Source organism: Cucurbita pepo, chromosome LG02, assembly GCF_002806865.2.
Source record: "Cucurbita pepo subsp. pepo cultivar mu-cu-16 chromosome LG02, ASM280686v2, whole genome shotgun sequence".
In the NCBI taxonomy this organism is placed as follows: domain Eukaryota; kingdom Viridiplantae; phylum Streptophyta; class Magnoliopsida; order Cucurbitales; family Cucurbitaceae; genus Cucurbita; species Cucurbita pepo.
Genome location: NC_036639.1, coordinates 12317692 through 12336201, shown reverse-complemented (window position 1 = coordinate 12336201; position 18510 = coordinate 12317692). Strand labels below are relative to the sequence as shown.

The following is an 18510-nucleotide window of genomic DNA, read 5'->3' as shown; positions in this document are numbered from 1 at the left end:
AAAGTTGAGGACTGACTTCTTAGAGAGATAGGATTGGGCAATTCTGCTGGAGAAGGCCACTAGCACCCAACTTATCAAAATGTCTCGAGAGTAAGTAGCTCGAGGAGAAGAAGATAGACTTAGGCAAATGGAATTGACAAAAAAAAAAAAAAAACAAAAAAAACTCTTTTTTCTCTAAACAACTTGATTTTCGAAAAGGCTTTCGATGTTTTGATCCTTCTTATTCTTACCGTCCCAACTTGAGAGAGAGGTAAGCTAGGAACAGGCTGAAACTGACGATTCAAAAGTTAATTTCTATTTTAAATTATTAAATTCAAGAAAACTCTCAACTTTTACTCGTGAGCTTCGATGAGTGAGTGGATTTTAATAACTTTTAATTTTATCAATTTAAAATGTGAACTTACAGAAAAAGTGTATGATATAATTATAAGAATATTCGTTTGATTCGAGTTTTTTAATATTCATTTATTAAAATTTAAATTTTGAATTATAATAATTATTCAACTTAATCGCTTAAATGAATGAAATTTTAGGCTTTGGCTCTTTTTTTTTATTTTTTATTTTTTGAAATTTACATAAAATTAATAACGTCAACGAAATAGATGAGGAAAGGGCTTTGCTTGCCTTAACCAATATTATATACATTTATTTATTTATTGTTATTATTATTATTATTATTATTGAGGTCGTTTATTTTTCATTTATACAATATAAAATTAAAAAGTTTGTGCAGTTTCTATAGGTGACGTAATAAATGGTCCAAATTAATAATTAGCTAAAATCAATGTACTGGCGTCGGTGTTAAGAAAATTTTAGAATAAAAAAATTCCCCGGGAACTGAAAAAATAAAATAATAATAATAAAAGATTCCCGCGATTATCGTCCTCCACTGCCGGCGGTGGAGGAAGCACAATCCACAGCTCGAATTTGAATTGCACGCCAAAATCCCGCCGATACAGATTCCCTCTGTGTCTCGGCGGCGGCGGCGGCGGCGGTAGCAAGTACGAAGAACTAGTGATCTCCAAATGAGGAGGATTACGGAGATTTTCAGGTTTCGCTCTGTGGCAACTCTGTGTGTTCTAACAACGGGAACTGGACTTGCGTTCCAGACCTCGAACTCTAATTCCAAATTTGTCTCATCATCTTCCGATTCTCGTTCCACTTCTCTCGATTTTGGGGAGAAGATTAGGGCCGCTGTTAACGGCTTCCGTCGTTCCTCTCGCGCGATTTCCACAGTCTGATGTTCTTCTATGCCCCTTTTATTCTCTTTCGCTTTATTGATGTTTTCTTTCTCCTTCAAATCGTTGAACTGTTTCTTAACTTTGGTATTATTGAATGGCAGATTTCTCTGGTAGTTCTTGACTATAAGTACTCTTTGCAAGGGGTGGTAGCGAACTCTGAGGAATACCGTCTTAAATTATCTGAGGTTTGTGTATATTTACCTTTTGGCTTGTAGTTTTAGCCTTGTGAACTGTTGATTTTGATATTAGAAATTAAACGAAATACACACACGCACTCACAATCTCTCACTCCTTGCGGCGCGTAGGGGGTTTTGTGGTCTTCAATCATCGTTCTCTAATGCTTGCTGATGGAAGTTCATGTGCTGTCCTTTTCGATCAAATAGGCTTTCTTTGAGTTAGTTTTCTTACTTTCAAAATTTTGTATAATTTCTAGTCGAGTAGGTTCGTTTTAGATGATCCATCTTTCGTTAATGTATGCTGGATTCTGGAAACTTAAACACTTTGTCTTTCAATTTTGGTATGGGTCTTATGAACTGCAGAATAAATGGTCTTCATTCCCTTCTTTTACCTACTTGATAGGGAAGCCAAGTTTTCCTAATCACCTTTATGATTGATCTTATACAATATGCATAATTTATTTATTTATTTTTTGAGATGGTTTTATGTCAACGAGATCGATTCGAACATTTGATAACTTGAAGGTTTACACTTAAGATGAAATAAATATAATTAATAATTCTTGAAAGTTATTCTCAGGCTTTAAGATTGTTCATCTTATTCTCGGGCTTCATGGAATTTGAGTCTAATTTTGACGAGAAAGATTAACACTATTAACTGAACTCTAATGAAGATGCTATTACTTATTTCTGATTTTCATGAAAATGACCTTGGTTAGGTTCATCGTCGCTCTGCAAATAGAATCTTAAAGCTATGCCAAGTTAATAAGGGGTTTTATGTTAAAGCTGGTCAGTTTGTAGCTTCATTGCGGCAGACACCAAATGAATACTCGTCCATTCTCTCTTCACTGCAAGATCAGGTTTAGTCTAAGTTTCTTGAAAATTTAAATTTGTAGAATGCGGTTCTTTCATTCTTGTTTAATTTTGTATAGTCATTAACACCTCAGGCTGTTCCTTGTCCATTCAAAGATATAAAAGATATTCTAATCTGCAACCTCGGTTCAGATATATCAGCAATGTAAGTTTATAAATATTTAGTGGGACTAGCTACTATGCGCTTTCCACTTGTGTTTAGCACTTTTATTTTAGATATATTTATTTTAAATTTTAATCCCATTTTAATTTCGGAACTTTTAGATTTATTCATATTAGTCCCTAAACTTTTGAAATATTTATTTAGTCCCGAACTTAAAAAAAAAATCCATTTTTGTCATTGACGTTATTATATAGTTAAATTTTGTATCACCCAATGACCACTTTATCTAATCTCCGTGTCTATAATAATTGATGACAAAATAACATCATGGCAATCTTTTAGACTCCAGTCATGCTTAAACCTCTTCTAGCCACAGGTAGGATGGTCCAAAAGATTGAAAGACATGCAAAAAATTCATAGAAATTTAAGTCTTACTATTTCTTAACTATTATTCATGGATGTGTATAATGGCATCATAGTAAGCATTTAAGTCTTTTCAGGGGTCTTGTTCTTTGGTTTTTATTCTATATTTGAAAGATTATTGAACTCAAGGACGAAGTTGTACAACAAATCCCTTGTCAAGTAAGGTCATTTTTCTATATTTGAAAATAATATTAAGTTCATCAAGTTAGATAAATTATTGAGAGAAGCCATTCTCATACTGAGTTTGATTTCTCATGCCAGTGAAAGCAATTGAAATTGGAATGTCAAGTGAGAATGATCTTATTGCTCTCATGATTTGTGAGTCAGTTATGTAATATTTGTAGGCAACAATCAAAAAGGAAACTGCCTAACTGCAGAAAGAAAAGGAAGTTGGAGCTCTGGTTAAATGAGTAGCATACATGTTAGGTTAGTTTTTAGCTTGTTCTGAATCTTATAGGGTCGGGCTAAAATTGTGTCATTGGTGCACTGGATTACCAGATTATTTTATTTATTTATTTATTTATTTTTCCTGAATTATCTTCGTGAAAAGTTCTGTCCACAGTCTACGGGGTTCGAGATTGTTTTATTCCATAATTTGGGGTTTGTTTAACTTCAGATTTGTTTCACTCGATGAACAACCTATAGCTGCTGCGTCAATTGCTCAGGTGCACCGTGGTATACTGAAAAATAATCAAGAAGTAGCTATCAAGGTTTGTCAATATGGACAGTATCATTTAATTTACTGCATGCTGAGGAAACTAGAGGATGATGATTTTGTGTTTGATGACAATTCTTTAAGATAGTGGCATCATTTTTGAGCATGTGCTGAAAACACAATGAATAGGGCATCAGGTTCGACCACCTTAATTAATGTGGAGGATGATAGAGATAAGACCAAATTGGAAGATATAAAGGGCCACATGTCTTGACGGATAAAATGAAGATGAGGAGTTTTAATTTTTAGGTCACTGAATTGTGATTATACAGATTGCATTTATTGTTAAAAGACTCATTATACTTGAACTTTTTTTGTTATTATTTGTTATCTTCTATTTTCTTCATTTCATTCTTTCTTCCTACATTTATTATTCTAGCATGTTTATGTTTATCTTACATAGGCTAAATTATGTAAAATACTCCTTAACTTTGTTTCAATAATAAACTTGAGTTCTAAAAAGACTCATGATCCTTAAAGAACGTTAAAAAAGTACTCTTTCCATTAAGTTTTGGATAAGTTTCGTTTCACTAATACCCCTAAACTTAAAAATTTCAAACACCTGACTTCCAAAAAAAAAATGTTAAAAAATACTGAAATGGAAAATTTGAAGTTTCATTAATACCCTTGACATTTTAGGCAATTTTTACCCCTTCCTTTCTGACTTATAGATTATTTGAATGTTAATCTTAGTTGTTTAAGATATCTCTCTCTAATTGTTCACCATCTTTTGTTTTATTTTGTTCTTATTCATCTTTCTATTTTATTCACTAAATAAAATTTAGTGATGACATTTGTGATAATTAAGTGAACTAGAACACCATGGTACGATACTCTTGACATTCTTGCACTATATTAAAACTTGACTCGTACACTTGTGGTATTGTATTGAGTAATTTTACTCGACGCCAACTTAAAGCCTTTGCACATTAGTTTCTTTCACTTGGTTGTTTTATTAGTTGTAGCACGCCTTAAAATTTCAAGTTTAATGCTTTGTTAACAATTGTTAAAAGCAAACACAGAGTCACAAATGAACTTCAAACACAATTGTTACTTTTGATGCAATGAAAGACAACAAACCTAGAGATGAAAGTGGTAGGTGGATCATGGAAAAATTATTTTTCATCCCCACATTTGACATCAAATTCAAGCATTTGGGTAATAATATTTTAATCAAATTCAAGCAAGAAATTGATCTCAAAAACCCAAAGGACGATAAAGTATCCTTCAACTTTGAAGAATTGAACAAATCCGTACTTGAATCTACCCAATTAGGTTTCTAAATCCATCCTAACAACAATTTAGATTTTGTTTTTCATTTTTCTTTTTTGTCTTAGAGAGAGTTACGGGGAAGGGTTATGGTTATGGATTTTGGGTTTTTGGAGCTTATTTGGTCAAATTGTTACTATTTCCTTCCAAATGCTAATAATCTATTCATTCTCATTCATTTTCATGGATGAGGATTCTGTAGAGAGAGGAAGAAGAGGAAACATAGTATTTTTTTAACTTTTTGAATGACCAGGAGTATTATTGAAACGAAATTTTAGCATTTCCATTTATAACTTTACGATTAGGGGTATTTTTTTAACCTTTTTGAAAGGTTGGAAATATTTGTGTACTTGTGAAAGTTTAAGGGTATTATTGAAACAAAAAAGGTGTCTTTGAATTTTCTTTTTGGAAGATTAGGGGTAGTTCTTTTTTAAAGTTTAGGAAAATCCATAGTTTAGGGGTATTTTTTTCTTTTCAAGCTTAGGATGTAGAGAAATATTGTGCTTCAATTCAATTCACGTATTAAAAACTTGTAGTTGACCTTTTCTAGATTGTTCAAAATATTGGATTTTCATTGTATAGAATAAGAAATTACGTGTAATAAAACCAGATTTCTATGTATTATTATTTTTATTATTTTTGAACATAGGTGCAGTACCCAGGATTGATGCAACACGTGAAAATAGACATAACAGTCATGTCTTTCCTATCGAGAACCATCTCATGGGTGAGAATATTGCTTACCATTTTATTAAGTTTTTATACAATGTATAGCTTTGTGCATCTTGCTTGCCATTTGCAATAAATGTAATTTTGGTTATTTCTTTTCTTTTCTCCTCTTATAAGAATGAAACTTCCAAAATTTTGAGGCAAACTTTGCCAATGTTTCTAACATTTACACATGCTAGATAAGGCCTGTTTGAATTTAAACAACTTTAGAACTTAATAAATCCATATTTTTCCTTCATGGCTCACCTATTGTTAGAATTACATTATCTTTTTCCCAACCTTACCCTTTTTTTTGTCTTCCCTGCAATGATTTGGGAACTCTTGATAGCTTTGTGTAAGATTGAGGAACATACAATAATGTTAGAATTGGGGAGTTATTGAGAGAGCAATATGGAAACAGTCTTTGAATAAAATCTCAGAAAAATATGAACATCATAAGCAATTGCGTCTTCTACCCAACTATGTTGCTCCTGTAAAATCCAAAAGAAAAACAAAGATCTGAGTTGTCTTTTGACCATCGTTTCAAAGGTCATTGCTTTTTTCTCTTAGGAAGGGGAGCATACATGTATTTTTCTGTGTTTTTTTGTGTAAAGTCATCATAAACCATATATCCCTCCGAGTACCCAAGTTTTTCATCGGGCAGAAAAGATCTCCAATAGGAGGGATGCATTGTTGAGATTTTCTGGCTTCTGCATAATTCATTATTGTTGTTTCTTATAGCAAACATCCTCATAATTTTCTTTGAAAAGTTCCTAACATGTATACAAAGTCAGCAACTAAATAACTGAATAATATGTATAAGACTATGGGACATACTACAAATTGGTTAGGACATTTAGAGTTGCGATCCTGGTCTCTAAACAAATTTCTCTTGAGATTTGTCATTTGTGGGTGTTATATAGTCTGAAAGAATAGCCTAGCTTAGGGTTATTTTCTTTTTAGTTTTTGATAGAAAACCTATTTTCATAGAGAAAATGATTGAGAGAAACAAATAGGATAACAAATGTGGTCAATGCCATGAAGAATAGAAAGATGCTATCTAGACCCAACGTGGTTTAACAATTGGTTTTTCATTAGGAAGCCATAGAAGGCTTTCCACATATGAGATCTGGCCATAGACGGATCAAATTATTGGCTCATTCCAAGGTGAAGAAATATGAAGAAGAGGTTGACAAATAGTTGATGTGATTATGTTTTTAGCTTTTATATCTGACTTCTTTGACTGATTTTTAATGTAAAAATCATTTTATGCAAGTTCAAGCCAACTAATCAGTCTTTCTAATTTCTACAACTCCATTGGCTCTTTAACTATTGTAATAATTGTCTCATTCTTTAATTTTCATCTCTTCATGCATATCTTTTAAAATTATTTTCTTTAAGAACTGCTTATCCCCTGCCATTGGCTGTTGACTTTTCATACAGCTATTCCCAGACTATAGGTTTCAGTGGCTGGCATCAGAATTTGAAAAGACAATTTTTTTGGAGTTGGGTAAGTTTTCAAAACTTCTATGGTTCAATGAGGTTTTTTCATGGTAGTTATATTTAATAATTAGCTTAAATTACAAGTTTGGTCTCCAAACTTCTACTCTTGTTTCTATTTATTCTTTATACTTAAAAACATTTCTATGAGTCGTTGAATTGTCGAGGGTGGTATCAATGAAGCCCTTAACAGTTTTTTAACAAATCATTAGATTTTTTTATGTCTTATAGGTTCAAATCATTAATTTTATGAGTTTAATACTTATTTGGTATGGTTCTTATATTATTTAGGGATTACATGGTTGATTGATTTTAAGCACGGGTTTAAGCATTTTATGGTGTGAACACTAAACCAATGCAATAAGTGACTGCGACTTATTGAAAAAGAACCTACCTGTAGCATGAAGTTGTTCAACAGGTTTATTTAAGAAGCCAATCTCTGTGGTTTTCCACTCCAAACCGTTCACTTGGTCTGTCAACAGTTAGTCCCCTTCTCACTCACTTATTGACTGGTTTCTCACTTTAGATGATATCTTGGCTAAATTTGGGGATGCTACTCTAGAAGATTGGAATGAACGGCTTTAGACCACTTTCCTTTTCTCCCAACTCTTGAAAAGCAAAAATGGGCCCAACTCCCTTTAAATTTCTATATGCTTGGATGGATCAATATTCTGCTTTAGAGGCTGAATGATTTTTTTTGGTTAATGGTGGCATTCTCCTTTCGATATGTTATGGATAAACTTCAAAGTAGGTTCATGAATTTCCATTTGTAACTAAGAACCATTTTCTATGAATCAAAGACCTATTAGTTTATGGAAGGTTAAATAATCTTGGGATTAAAAATATACGGTCTCTACAAATCTGGAGAATATGCTGAATAATGATGAAACAGACTTGTGAATTAGGCCCCTGTTCAGCAAGTTAGGCTGTAAATGTATACAATTTGTTATCGGAATAGTTTTCAATGGGATATCATGCCAAAACTTCTTGTAAATTAGTGATCAGTATACATTTTGGCGTGCAGATTTCATCCACGAAGCTAGAAATGCTGAGAGGACTGCTGAAAACTTCAAGAACAAAAATTTGATCAAGATTCCTCAAGTATATTGGGTATGGAAATTGAGGCTCTTGTTTGTCATGTACAATTTTCTATTTGCCACCTGTATCATATGTTTGATTCCGGAGTGCTTTGGCAACCTACAATATAAACCAATAACTAATAGTAAAAGGATTTATAATCATGATACTGTTATCACAAGTTTGATTCCCAAGTGCCTGGGATGGTTTTTTCATTTTTTGTCTTTTGGGCTCTTTGTGATGGGACGGATGTATATACCGCAATGGTAATTTGATAAGCTTAAACATATTTAGGAATTTACCACGAGGCAAGTTCTGACAATGGAGTTCTGTGAAGGACACAAGGTATGACTTTTGGTCTATTGTTTCATGATATGTTATACTAGCTTTCAACTTTTAGTTTAGTACCATGTTATTGTTTCTTAGTTAGCTCTTGGGTACATAAATAACTAGCCGCTTTTTTTGTAATTTAAGAGGCTCGACTAAAGTTTGTTAATTTCAGGTTGATGATATTGAATTCATGAAGCAATCGGGCATAGAACCAGCAAAGGTTTGTTTTGCATTTACTTAGTAATAACACAACTAACTTAGTTGTCAAAATCATGTTGATTTGGTAACTTCTCTTTATGGATCCTTTTAAACGGTAACTAAAAACACTTTAGTTCGCTCGCAGTCACTCCAATCATGTAGAGTATGAAAGGTATAGTGGGGTTGAGCGGATAGATGTTTATTTTATCTGCCGTGAGTTGTTCATTCAAGGATAACTGAGATGCGTTGCCAGAACAAAAAAAAATCAAATAAAGGATTTTATTTTTCCAACTTCATTTCTCATCTCAACGCTTTGTTGAAAAATGCTTCTATGCTTAATTTGCCTTCATTTTGGTTATATTGTAGGTTGCCAAAGCACTTGTCGAAATATTTGCTGAGATGATTTTTGTCCATGGTTTCCTGCATGGTGATCCACACCCTGGTAATATATTGGTTTCTCAGGACCATTTAAATGGCTTCACTCTCGGTATGTTTGATGTTTTGATTTGTTGGACTTTAGACGTTGAATCCTTATAGTCTGCCCCATATACAATCCATTTATGAAACAAATAATGCAGTTCTTCTAGATCATGGAATCTACAAACAGTTGGATGAAGAATTTAGACTGAACTATTGTCAGCTCTGGCAGGCCATGATTACACTAGATACCAATAAAATACTTCAATTAGGAGAACGGTTTGATGTCCCGAAGTACTGTAGATACTTCCCTCTCATTTTCACTGGGAGATCATTTGATAGGTGATTATTACTTTACTTTATTATTGATTGTGATGAATTCTGAGCACAAACATTTAATTTATATTTGGACGTATGATGCAACTAGCGATTATGCAACTAGTATGTCTTGTGGTTAGCTTGAAGAGGTGCATTATGTGAGAATGTGATTAAATAATTGATATAATTCTAACTTGTGACTATGAGCTTGCAATGGTGGACTTCATTCAAGTCCAATTTATTTAAATCTCTGGCATTCATAGAGTTAGCATTGATATAGAACTGACAGTTGCGTACAATATAAATTAACGACCAAGATTTGTATTGCTCTTGAAGTCAGACCTTTGACTCTTTCTTAACAAGTTACTCAGATTAGACTGAAAAGAGGAGAATGTAAACACAATAAAGTAGAATGGTCGTGAAAAGACCCTGAAGAGTTGATGAACAGCATAGATATATTAAATTGAAATTTCTGTTATATTGCGCCAAAGAATTGTTATATTGTACTTGAATTCACTTTTCAATTCCAGCGTAGGCTTTGTGCTCATTCTTTTTTTACCACAGCGGATGAATATGAAGTTTAAGGAACTACAAGTTACTGGTGGTCAATGTAAATTTGTAGCCCGTAACTTTGAAAATGCATTACAACTGTGACAGTATCTGTTTTATTGTATGAATCTAGTTTCCAAAAGTTGCAGTTAATGCTATTTACTTGTGAAATATAAAGCTGATTCCTGCCAACTTCATCACTTCATTTATAGTACATCTGCTCTTGGGATGGGAATGTCCAATGAAGAAAAAAGAAATCTTAAGCAGGAACTGAAGTTGTTAAAGATGGAGGACATTTCTTCATTCATGGAATCTTTGCCTCCGGACTTTCTCACTGTACTGCGCACAGAGTAAGACAAAAAGTGGAATTTATACCGAGTAATTTATTGACTTGATGAATCTGTCTTCTCTACAATTTTCATATTTTCCACTATGCCGCAGTGGTTTATTGAGGTCCATCACGAGAAAGTTGGGTGTTTCACAACGAGTTAGAATATTAACCTATGCCAAATTTGCATTACGTGGTTCTTCTCCCAAATTGAATCCTGAAACAGGTATGAGCTTTTCATACAAAATTAAGTTTTGAAAATCGTGTTACCTAGGATTAGCAGAAGCAGAACAATTGATGATACTAACTTCTCAGTTGCATTGACAAGGATTTATTTTGACCTAGGTGTTATGTGGATCTTTTACTTAAAAGTTTAAATTACCATATATAGTTTGAGCTCTATGCTTTTATAATTTAATTTGGGTTCCTATTTTTTTGTTCTCTATTGAAATTACTGTTTTCCTTCCCCTGTGCATTTAGATAATATTGTGAAAGTTGCTTACTTCAGACTGAAGACAAACTTAAGCTACCTTTATTTTAGGCTCATTCTTGGTAAGATGGCATCTAATTTATTATTTCAAATGTTTGTATATTTCAAGGAATTGAGAATGACCTTTTGTTCTGTTCTTGTAGCTGGAATTGAGGCGCTATCAAATTTTCAAAAGTTCATGCATTATGTGTATTCATTGTGTGGCAAGTTCATTTATGCCACGAAAACTTTGCCGATGCTTTCATTCCTGTAGAGTATTCAAGGTACATGTTCTTGGCTTCTGGAAGAGTATATACGACTCGTTCCTCGACTTAAAGCTTCTAATGGGAAATCATCAGTTTCTGAAAGAATGATTTCCCAAGGTATACATTTTTGTTTGTCTTACCAAAAACAAAACAAATCAAAACAAGATAAAGCATTCAGATAGAAATAGGATAGGACTAAATGTAACCTTCTCAAATACTTTAGAGGCCTTTATTTTTTTTTTTTTTTTTTTTGTATGATTGAGTGACCTTTTTGAAGATTCAAAGTTCTAATGTAAAGGTTCAGAAATTTATTGGTTGTATACAGAAGTAAAGATGGTTATTGGTTAAGGCTCATGTTCTTTATATGACTCTCTAAGTCTTAGTTAAACCTTCGCATTTCGAAACGTTTTTTAGTACTCGTACTCATACTCATACCCTAATTTTAGGGTGATTTTTGCATCCTTCTATGGAAAAAAAGAACATGCATGTCCCTTTTGGCTTTTGGGATGAGATGGATTGCACGTCCACCATTGATCGTCCACCATTGGGCTTTCATTACAAACTTAAAAATGAAGTTTTCTTTGGGGTTTTGAAATGAGGAGTTTGTTCATTTTTTCCAATCAAACACCAAACGAATTCAACGACCTCTCGCTTACCTTCAATAATGCAATTCCTCCAAACCCCTCTTCTTTTTTTCTCTCTATAATGAAATATATTCATAGTTCTTCCATATCGACCTTGTTTTCAATTCCCGAGTCGTTAAGTTTACTGTTCTCGTCGTGTTCATGTTTGTGTTCGAATTATTATTATCACTATTATTTAGGTGTTTTTCTAATTAATCTTTTCTGAAAATAAGAAGGAAAAAAAGAAAAGAAAACAAAAGGATTTGGTGGATAACGGGATTAAGAAGAAATAATTGAGAGTGGTTGTTAACAACCTTGAATTGTTTTTGTATTGTATGGTCCTTTCATTCATTCATATATATATATATATATATATATATATATATATTTTTTTGGTGTTTGTAAGCGGTGGCTTTCGATAGTGACAATACGGTGCTTTCGCTTAACAACCTGAGATAGATGTTTGCATTCTTAGAAATCGATCCAATCGTATATTGTTATCCCTTAACTTTAAAAAAGTTTTAGTAACGTTATTATTTAAGCTATAGTCTTATGTAATCACGACCGTTAATTATATTATGATATGATCGGTTTATCGATAATTGTTTAGAAGAACGTGAATGACGTGACAAAATAGAGTGACGTAGTTTATTAAAAGGATGTTTATTCTTAAAGAACGTAGATGTTTTGCATTTTTTTATGGATAGAGTTATACAAGTTTGATATTATTTGTTTTTCAAAGGAAAATTTATGAGGATGTATCGAGATGTTTGGTATTCCTTATTTCATTTAATTTAAATTTTTATTTTGAACTTTTTTTTATGCTTCGACATGAACATTTTAAAAACTCGTGGTTCGAGAGACTCTCATATGCTTAAAAAATCATAAAAGAGCAAATATGAAAAACCATCTTATGAGAATCTTGAATTTTCACGACTACCCCTCAAAGAAACGATGTATTTATGTAAAAAGAGAGTAAAGTTTACATGTTTTTTTTATAACACACATCGACCGTATTAAATAAATAAAAATAAGCTATTATTTACCTAATAAATATATCATATCATTAAAATATTCTTTTAAATACAACAATATTATTTGAGTTTCTGAATTGAAAATGTATTTTTGTCTGTTAGGTTTCCGTAGATAACATCATCATAACAGTAGATGGACTTAACTAAAACATTACAAATCAAAACTCTCGTAAAATTGTCATTCATATTCATCATCCTACATCTACCTTGATCATCGAAATTACTTTGACGAACACAACCATAAACAGATAGATACTGGTAAATATTTTGAACACTTTATTTCTCTCGCTCCCTGCAACTTTCTTAGTCGAGAATATATGTTTTAACAAGTTAAGCTATAACCGGCTCGACTCTCTTTAAAGGTGATTAGTCATCGATTATACTCGAATTATTATATAGAATATTAAAAACAAAAGGAACCCTTTTTTTCAGCCGACCAAGCCCAAAAAAGCAGCAATGATTACACATTTTACTTATGTCCTATTTCTTTACAAAGCAAAGGATTTCACTATAAAGAAAACTATTCATCAGCCAACTTCTTCACAAGAAAAGAACATGTTCATATGATGTAACATATCAACCCTTAAATTTACTAAAACAAAGTAGAATTCACACCATTTTTTGTCAATATTATGGGGTTTGGTGATAAGAATGTTTAAGCAGCCCAACCCAAAGAACCATTGATATCACTAAAATTTGAGCTTGCCTTTGATTCAATGAGCAAAAAAATGTGCATAAAGGAGAGTGAAATTTGATCAGAAAGTTTGGTGCAAGAGAGCATGCAAGTTCTTTGACATGTTGGTGATGTAGCAACAGCAATGAGCATTGATATCACTCGCACATATTGCTTACCAACCAACCTCCCATCTTCCCCACAGTTTCACTATAAATTTTGCACTTCATTGCTTCCATTTTAGCTCCATCACCCTTTGACCCTCTTCTTCATATCATTCACTCATGGACAAATCTCCACCAAAATCTTTCATCAAGGTTTCCCTCTCTTGCTTCATTCTTCTTCTTTCTTTGTTCTTTGCTTTCAACTTTCTTTTCTTCTTGTTCTTAGGCTAAAGATGGCGTTAGAGACCGAGTTTCGGACAAGACAGAGAGAGTTCGGGTAAGTTTTTCGAGATGGAAGTTGAATCTTCTTTGTGGAATGGAAGGAAGTGGTGAGGTTTGATTTGTTTGCTTGTTCTTTTAGACTCCTCAAAAGGTTGTTGTGAAAGATAACACTAAGAAGCCTCAAGATTTCAAGTTGCATACGCAAGAAAGAGCGGTGAAACGGGCGATGTTTAATTACTCGGTGAGTTGAGAATATAAGCAGATATACTTTAACTTATAAACAGAGCGATGATTTAACATCATATAAGAATAGGAGAATTTTCGTGTTTAAATGAATATTGATACTCATTTGTCGAATCTCGTCTCGTCTCGTGCTAATCTCGTAATCGTAGATAGCAACAAAGTTATACGTGACCGAGCTACAAAAGAAAGTGGAAGAAAAGTTGCACAAGGTAAACATCAACTTACCAATCTTTTGTATAATACAAAAGTTTGGAATAAAATAGTGAAACAACAAAATGTGTGGAACAGATGATAGAAGAGGAAGAGGTTCGGTTGATGAGAAAGGAGATGATTCCAAGAGCTCAGCTCATGCCCTACTTTGATAGACCCTACTTTCCACAAAGGTAGAGCACAAAAAGTTAATATAAAAAAAAACGCTTTAACGGGTACTTCTCGTTCAAGATTTATGATGTTTGTACTTAAAAATACGTAAAAAGTACTTATAGAGTGCTTTGAATGAAGTTCGTATAGCTAAAATACATTAACTTTAAAAGTTGACCTTAAAAGGAACACCTACGTTTCACTCTCAAACGATGTCGTGGTTGTATCACATGCAGATCAAACCGACCTTTGACGATCCCGAGAGAGCCGAGTTTCTTGATGAACAAGGAGCAATGGAGCTGCAACGGTGACAGTGAAGTTTACAGCTTTCAGAGACAAGCTTTGAAACCAATCAAATAAACTATATCATTTGTAAAACCATGTGTTTATAATTGTGTTTGTATAATTTAGTCGTAGACAAAGGGGAGAGTGATGTTTTTGATGTAGAGAGAAGCATTTTCGCTTCATGACTTGTTCTTTCAAAATCGTCCAAATAAAATGAAACTATCCATCTTTAAAACGATAATCAGTGTCTTCTACGCTCGAGTTAGCTACACTCTGCTTACGACAAAAATACAAGTAACGAATGTCAAACGTGGAGGCTTTTTGATTTCTTCATAAATAAAATGGTAATCATTTCCGGGTTAGCCTTTTTCTTTTTTGGTAGATGGTCTATATCTGTTTTCTTCTTAGGGGAACTTTTGTGTGTAAATATATTGCCTTTTTGGTTTTTTAGCCTTTTCCTTTTCTTTTAGATAATCTTCCACATTTGCAAAAGCAATTATCCATCAATTCTCCAACCATCCACCACACTGATACTCATAAACGGAGTCGGGTTGAGTTTAAAAAGTTCATCGATCCAAATTCGATGGGATCAGATTTCGAAGTTTGTTTAACCCAAATTGATTTTAGAACATTATATAAATGAACCCGACTTACCATTTTTTTATAAGTATATCGTATGATACTATATGGCTGATATACTATGCATCGTTCTGATGTAAAGTATATTATTATTATACAAGGACTAATTCATAGTTTTGGTTTGGAGACTTCATGTATATACATTAAAAGTTAATAATATGTCTTAATCATACCACAAAAACATCACGATGAATAACAAGATTATACCATCCGTGTTCGAATTTATGAATATTTCATTGTATTTTTCAATTCTAAAATATTAGTATTAAAATTTTAAGTTACATTTAGCTACATGAGTGGAGTATATATACTTAATTTGTATCTAGAGTCATTCAAGTCTTAATCAAGCTATCTCGAATAGATTCGAATCACGAGTTTAATTTGTTTTGTAATAGAGAACGAACGTGGCTAAGCTGAAAAATTCTGAGTTGGTCATGATCAAATTGCGTTTCATAAACAGTAACATTCTAATTAGGACTACACAAAGTATGGATGCAAAGTTCCAGGAAGAACACAAAATAACTTCAACCTGAAACCTTACTGTTCAGTTGTTCCATCCAATCAAAGCCCACACTGACCTTTTCGCTGCATTTTCTGCAGGGAAGGGCTCTGCCATGGCGGTGAGAGGCAGGAGCTCGACCAAGCGATCATGGAGCCAAATGCTGAAAACCCCACAAATTTAAACCTATAATGAATTACAGTGAACAAGTTTCAAACTGCTTGACCCCCATTTTCGTTCATGTCAATTTAAGATGCACCATCAGAAGAACAGTGATTCATAGATTAGAAGCAACATTCAAGCTTTTCCATCCATAACAAGCACAGAATTTAATGAACATACATACATTACAACCTTCTAAAACTCATCATCCCCACAAACAAAAATTCGGGGATTAAATGGAGCCTTACAACACGAAGCCTTTCAAGTACTCAGGATCGCGCTTAGCTTTCTCCTGAAACTTCTTGAACCATCTGTCCAAGATATCCATTGGCACAACCAACTTCGAACCATCAACACCGCAGAAAGATTGCATGAAATTGAACAGATTCTCACCAACTTTTAGGGCTAGACGCTCGATTCTTTTTCCGGCTGTGACATCAAGCGATTGCAGGGAAGCCAAATCCTCGACGGAGACTCCAATTTTAGCCGAGATAGGAGCCGAATCGGCCGCTATGAGTTGCATCTGACCACCAGGCTCCGGCCATGGAAGAGATAGCACCGCCGAGGGCCTGGCTAGGGTTACGGCACCGCAGAAGAGAAACTGAGATCCAGGGGACTGAATATACACAGCTAGGGCTTTATCGGGTGGAAGAGTGAAATTATTCAACAAGAATATGCACATTTCACGAATCTGATCATAGGCTTCACCTAATAAGATGATTATGGATTCGGATCATGATTTCGAAATGAAAATCGAAACAGAGCAATCTAAGAGAACAGAAATGGAACACAATACGTTAGAGAACATACCGACAAATGTGTTCATGTCAAGAACCCAATGGAAAGTGTCGATTTGAGAGAAGGCTGAAATGTCCATCGGAAAGCTTCGATTGGGAAAGACGACTCCGAACATCTTCGATTTCTCTAGCGGTGTGGTTGAGGGATGAAATTGATGGAAATTCGGGAAGTGAGATGCTCCGATGGAGCGGTCGGCTGGATATGAAACGGCATAGATCGGTTAGGGTGGCGCATTCCAGAAGAATCTAGAAGGATTCAGAGGTTGGGTCCAATGGCCTCCATGGAACTGGTGGTGGACTCTCATTTCTTCTGTATGTTTCAAGAGTTTTCTTAAAGGTACTGTTTTTAGGGCATTTTTGCACAGATGGCCCAATTGTGCCTCTATTGTCTATTGTAACGCACACTTCTTAGTGCATAATTTTGAGGTGAAATGTTATATCGCACTCGTGAGCAGTGATTCTAAACGCAACTCGAGCTTTTCTTGCTTTCGTTTGACATTTCTCTTGTTAGTCTTCCAAAATTGACCATAACAATGAGCTGAAGAGACAAAAGAACACACGAATTGGAACAGACCAAAGTGAAATAAGAGTTGAGCCACCCGATCAGAAGAGGAAAAAGAAATTTCAGTCAAAAGCTCGTACTCATGATCCCGCGATGAATCAACAAATAATCTTATGACCCCACGACCCCACCTTCTAGTCCAGTAGTCATAATCCCACGATAATGAAGTAAAGTCAAAGCTCAACATTTTTCTCTCCGGGAATAAATTATTGGTAACCTAAGGAGCATTGTGCACAATGCTATATTTAATAATCATTAGGAGAAGAAAATTTTCCAAAAAAATGACTAACATTCATTAAAAAATGATTCAATTTCATTTAAATATGAGTAAAATCTTAGACGAGTTGCTTGATATATAATTATCTAAACACGTTGATAATTAAAGTCCTATCAAGTTATTAGCTACGTGGTGTGGCGGTCTCAACCCAAGCCTACCACACAATCTACCCTCCTTGAGGGCCCAACGTCCTCGCTGGCAACAGCGGGCCGTTACGTATTATCGTCAGTCTTACAATTTTAAAATAAGCCTGATAAGGAGAGTAGCCTCACAGTTTTAAAACAAGTATGGTAGGGAGAGGTTGTCACACCATGGATGGTTTGTTCCTTATAACCTTTATAAAAATGTTTTTTTTCCTTATAACCTTTACCAACTATGTTTTATTCTCCTCTCCAAACTAACTGATGTAGGATTTCACAATGGTCTTGGAGGCAATTACTTGTGGTCTTAGAGGCAATTACTTGTCTGTGTGTGTGTGCGAGAGTTGTACTACTTGATGAGAAGGCGTTATGGTAACTAATTTCAAATGATCGGTAGGTCCTTGCTTTCTGATATGGGACTATATATATATATGTGTGTACATATGATTAAATTTTCTCTAAAAGTATAATATTCCTCTAAATATGATTAAATTTCACATTTTCCACATAACATAACCAATCAAAAATTCAATTTCTTAATTGATTGAGTGTATTTTTTCCCCCAAATTTTGTACCAAGTCAACTTTAGAGAGTCCAATACCTCCTCCTCCCTCCATCTACAATGTAACAAAACAACAAACTCTCCGATCAAATTCAGACTCCCCTTCTCCTCTTCTCTGTTCTTCAATGGATCATTCCCCAATTCCCTCCTTCCTTCTGCTCTTTTCCTTTTCCCTTCTCTTCCTCGTCTTTGGGAATCCATTTGATTCCTGCAGCAATCGCTTCAACTGCGGCAATATCACCGACGTCGCCTTCCCGTTCTGGGGCGACCAAAGGCCGGCAGACTGCGGCCATCCGGCGCTGAAATTG

General features: G+C 34.1%; 4 protein-coding genes across 9 annotated transcripts in view; 3 read left to right on the top strand and 1 right to left on the bottom strand.

Moving 5' to 3' along the window:
• Positions 1 to 826: 826 nt before the first annotated feature.
• Positions 827 to 11323, top strand: LOC111788703 (uncharacterized aarF domain-containing protein kinase 1). Of its 6 annotated transcripts, none has more exons than XM_023669146.1 (16): positions 827 to 1235; positions 1343 to 1426; positions 2137 to 2277; positions 2365 to 2435; positions 3433 to 3526; positions 5450 to 5527; positions 6952 to 7018; positions 8033 to 8118; positions 8380 to 8430; positions 8588 to 8635; positions 8980 to 9055; positions 9192 to 9372; positions 10110 to 10247; positions 10339 to 10451; positions 10706 to 10777; positions 10859 to 11323. In XM_023669146.1, the coding sequence occupies exons 1-16, from the start codon at positions 1026 to 1028 to the stop codon at positions 10966 to 10968; spliced, it is 1620 nt and encodes a 539-aa protein (XP_023524914.1). In that variant the 5' UTR covers positions 827 to 1025; the 3' UTR covers positions 10969 to 11323. The 6 variants fall into 6 exon arrangements, with proteins under 6 accessions (XP_023524914.1, XP_023524915.1, XP_023524918.1 ...); XM_023669150.1 differs by lacking the exons at positions 827 to 1235; positions 2365 to 2435 and adding exons at positions 1547 to 1635; positions 3161 to 3242 and having other exon boundaries at positions 8980 to 9100; XM_023669149.1 differs by lacking the exons at positions 827 to 1235; positions 2365 to 2435 and adding an exon at positions 1547 to 1635 and having other exon boundaries at positions 8980 to 9100.
• Positions 11324 to 13558: 2235 nt separating this feature from the next.
• Positions 13559 to 14669, top strand: LOC111789397 (protein TPX2-like). The gene is made up of 6 exons (XM_023670158.1): positions 13559 to 13607; positions 13681 to 13731; positions 13816 to 13917; positions 14069 to 14128; positions 14208 to 14302; positions 14516 to 14669. The coding sequence occupies exons 1-6, from the start codon at positions 13575 to 13577 to the stop codon at positions 14637 to 14639; spliced, it is 465 nt and encodes a 154-aa protein (XP_023525926.1). The 5' UTR covers positions 13559 to 13574; the 3' UTR covers positions 14640 to 14669.
• Positions 14670 to 15963: 1294 nt separating this feature from the next.
• Positions 15964 to 17015, bottom strand: LOC111787696 (protein OPI10 homolog). Its single transcript, XM_023667727.1, has 2 exons — positions 16675 to 17015; positions 15964 to 16572 (listed from the first exon to the last, which is right to left on the bottom strand). The coding sequence occupies exons 1-2, from the start codon at positions 16775 to 16777 to the stop codon at positions 16109 to 16111; spliced, it is 567 nt and encodes a 188-aa protein (XP_023523495.1). The 5' UTR covers positions 16778 to 17015; the 3' UTR covers positions 15964 to 16108.
• A 1363-nt stretch (positions 17016 to 18378) lies between these two features.
• LOC111789067 (LEAF RUST 10 DISEASE-RESISTANCE LOCUS RECEPTOR-LIKE PROTEIN KINASE-like 1.3) overlaps positions 18379 to 18510 on the top strand; it is a 9849-nt gene continuing 9717 nt past the window's right edge. Inside the window, exon 1 of the mRNA XM_023669708.1 lies at positions 18379 to 18506. The gene's annotated coding sequence lies outside the window, so the exon portion shown is untranslated. The remainder of the gene's footprint in view (positions 18507 to 18510) is intronic.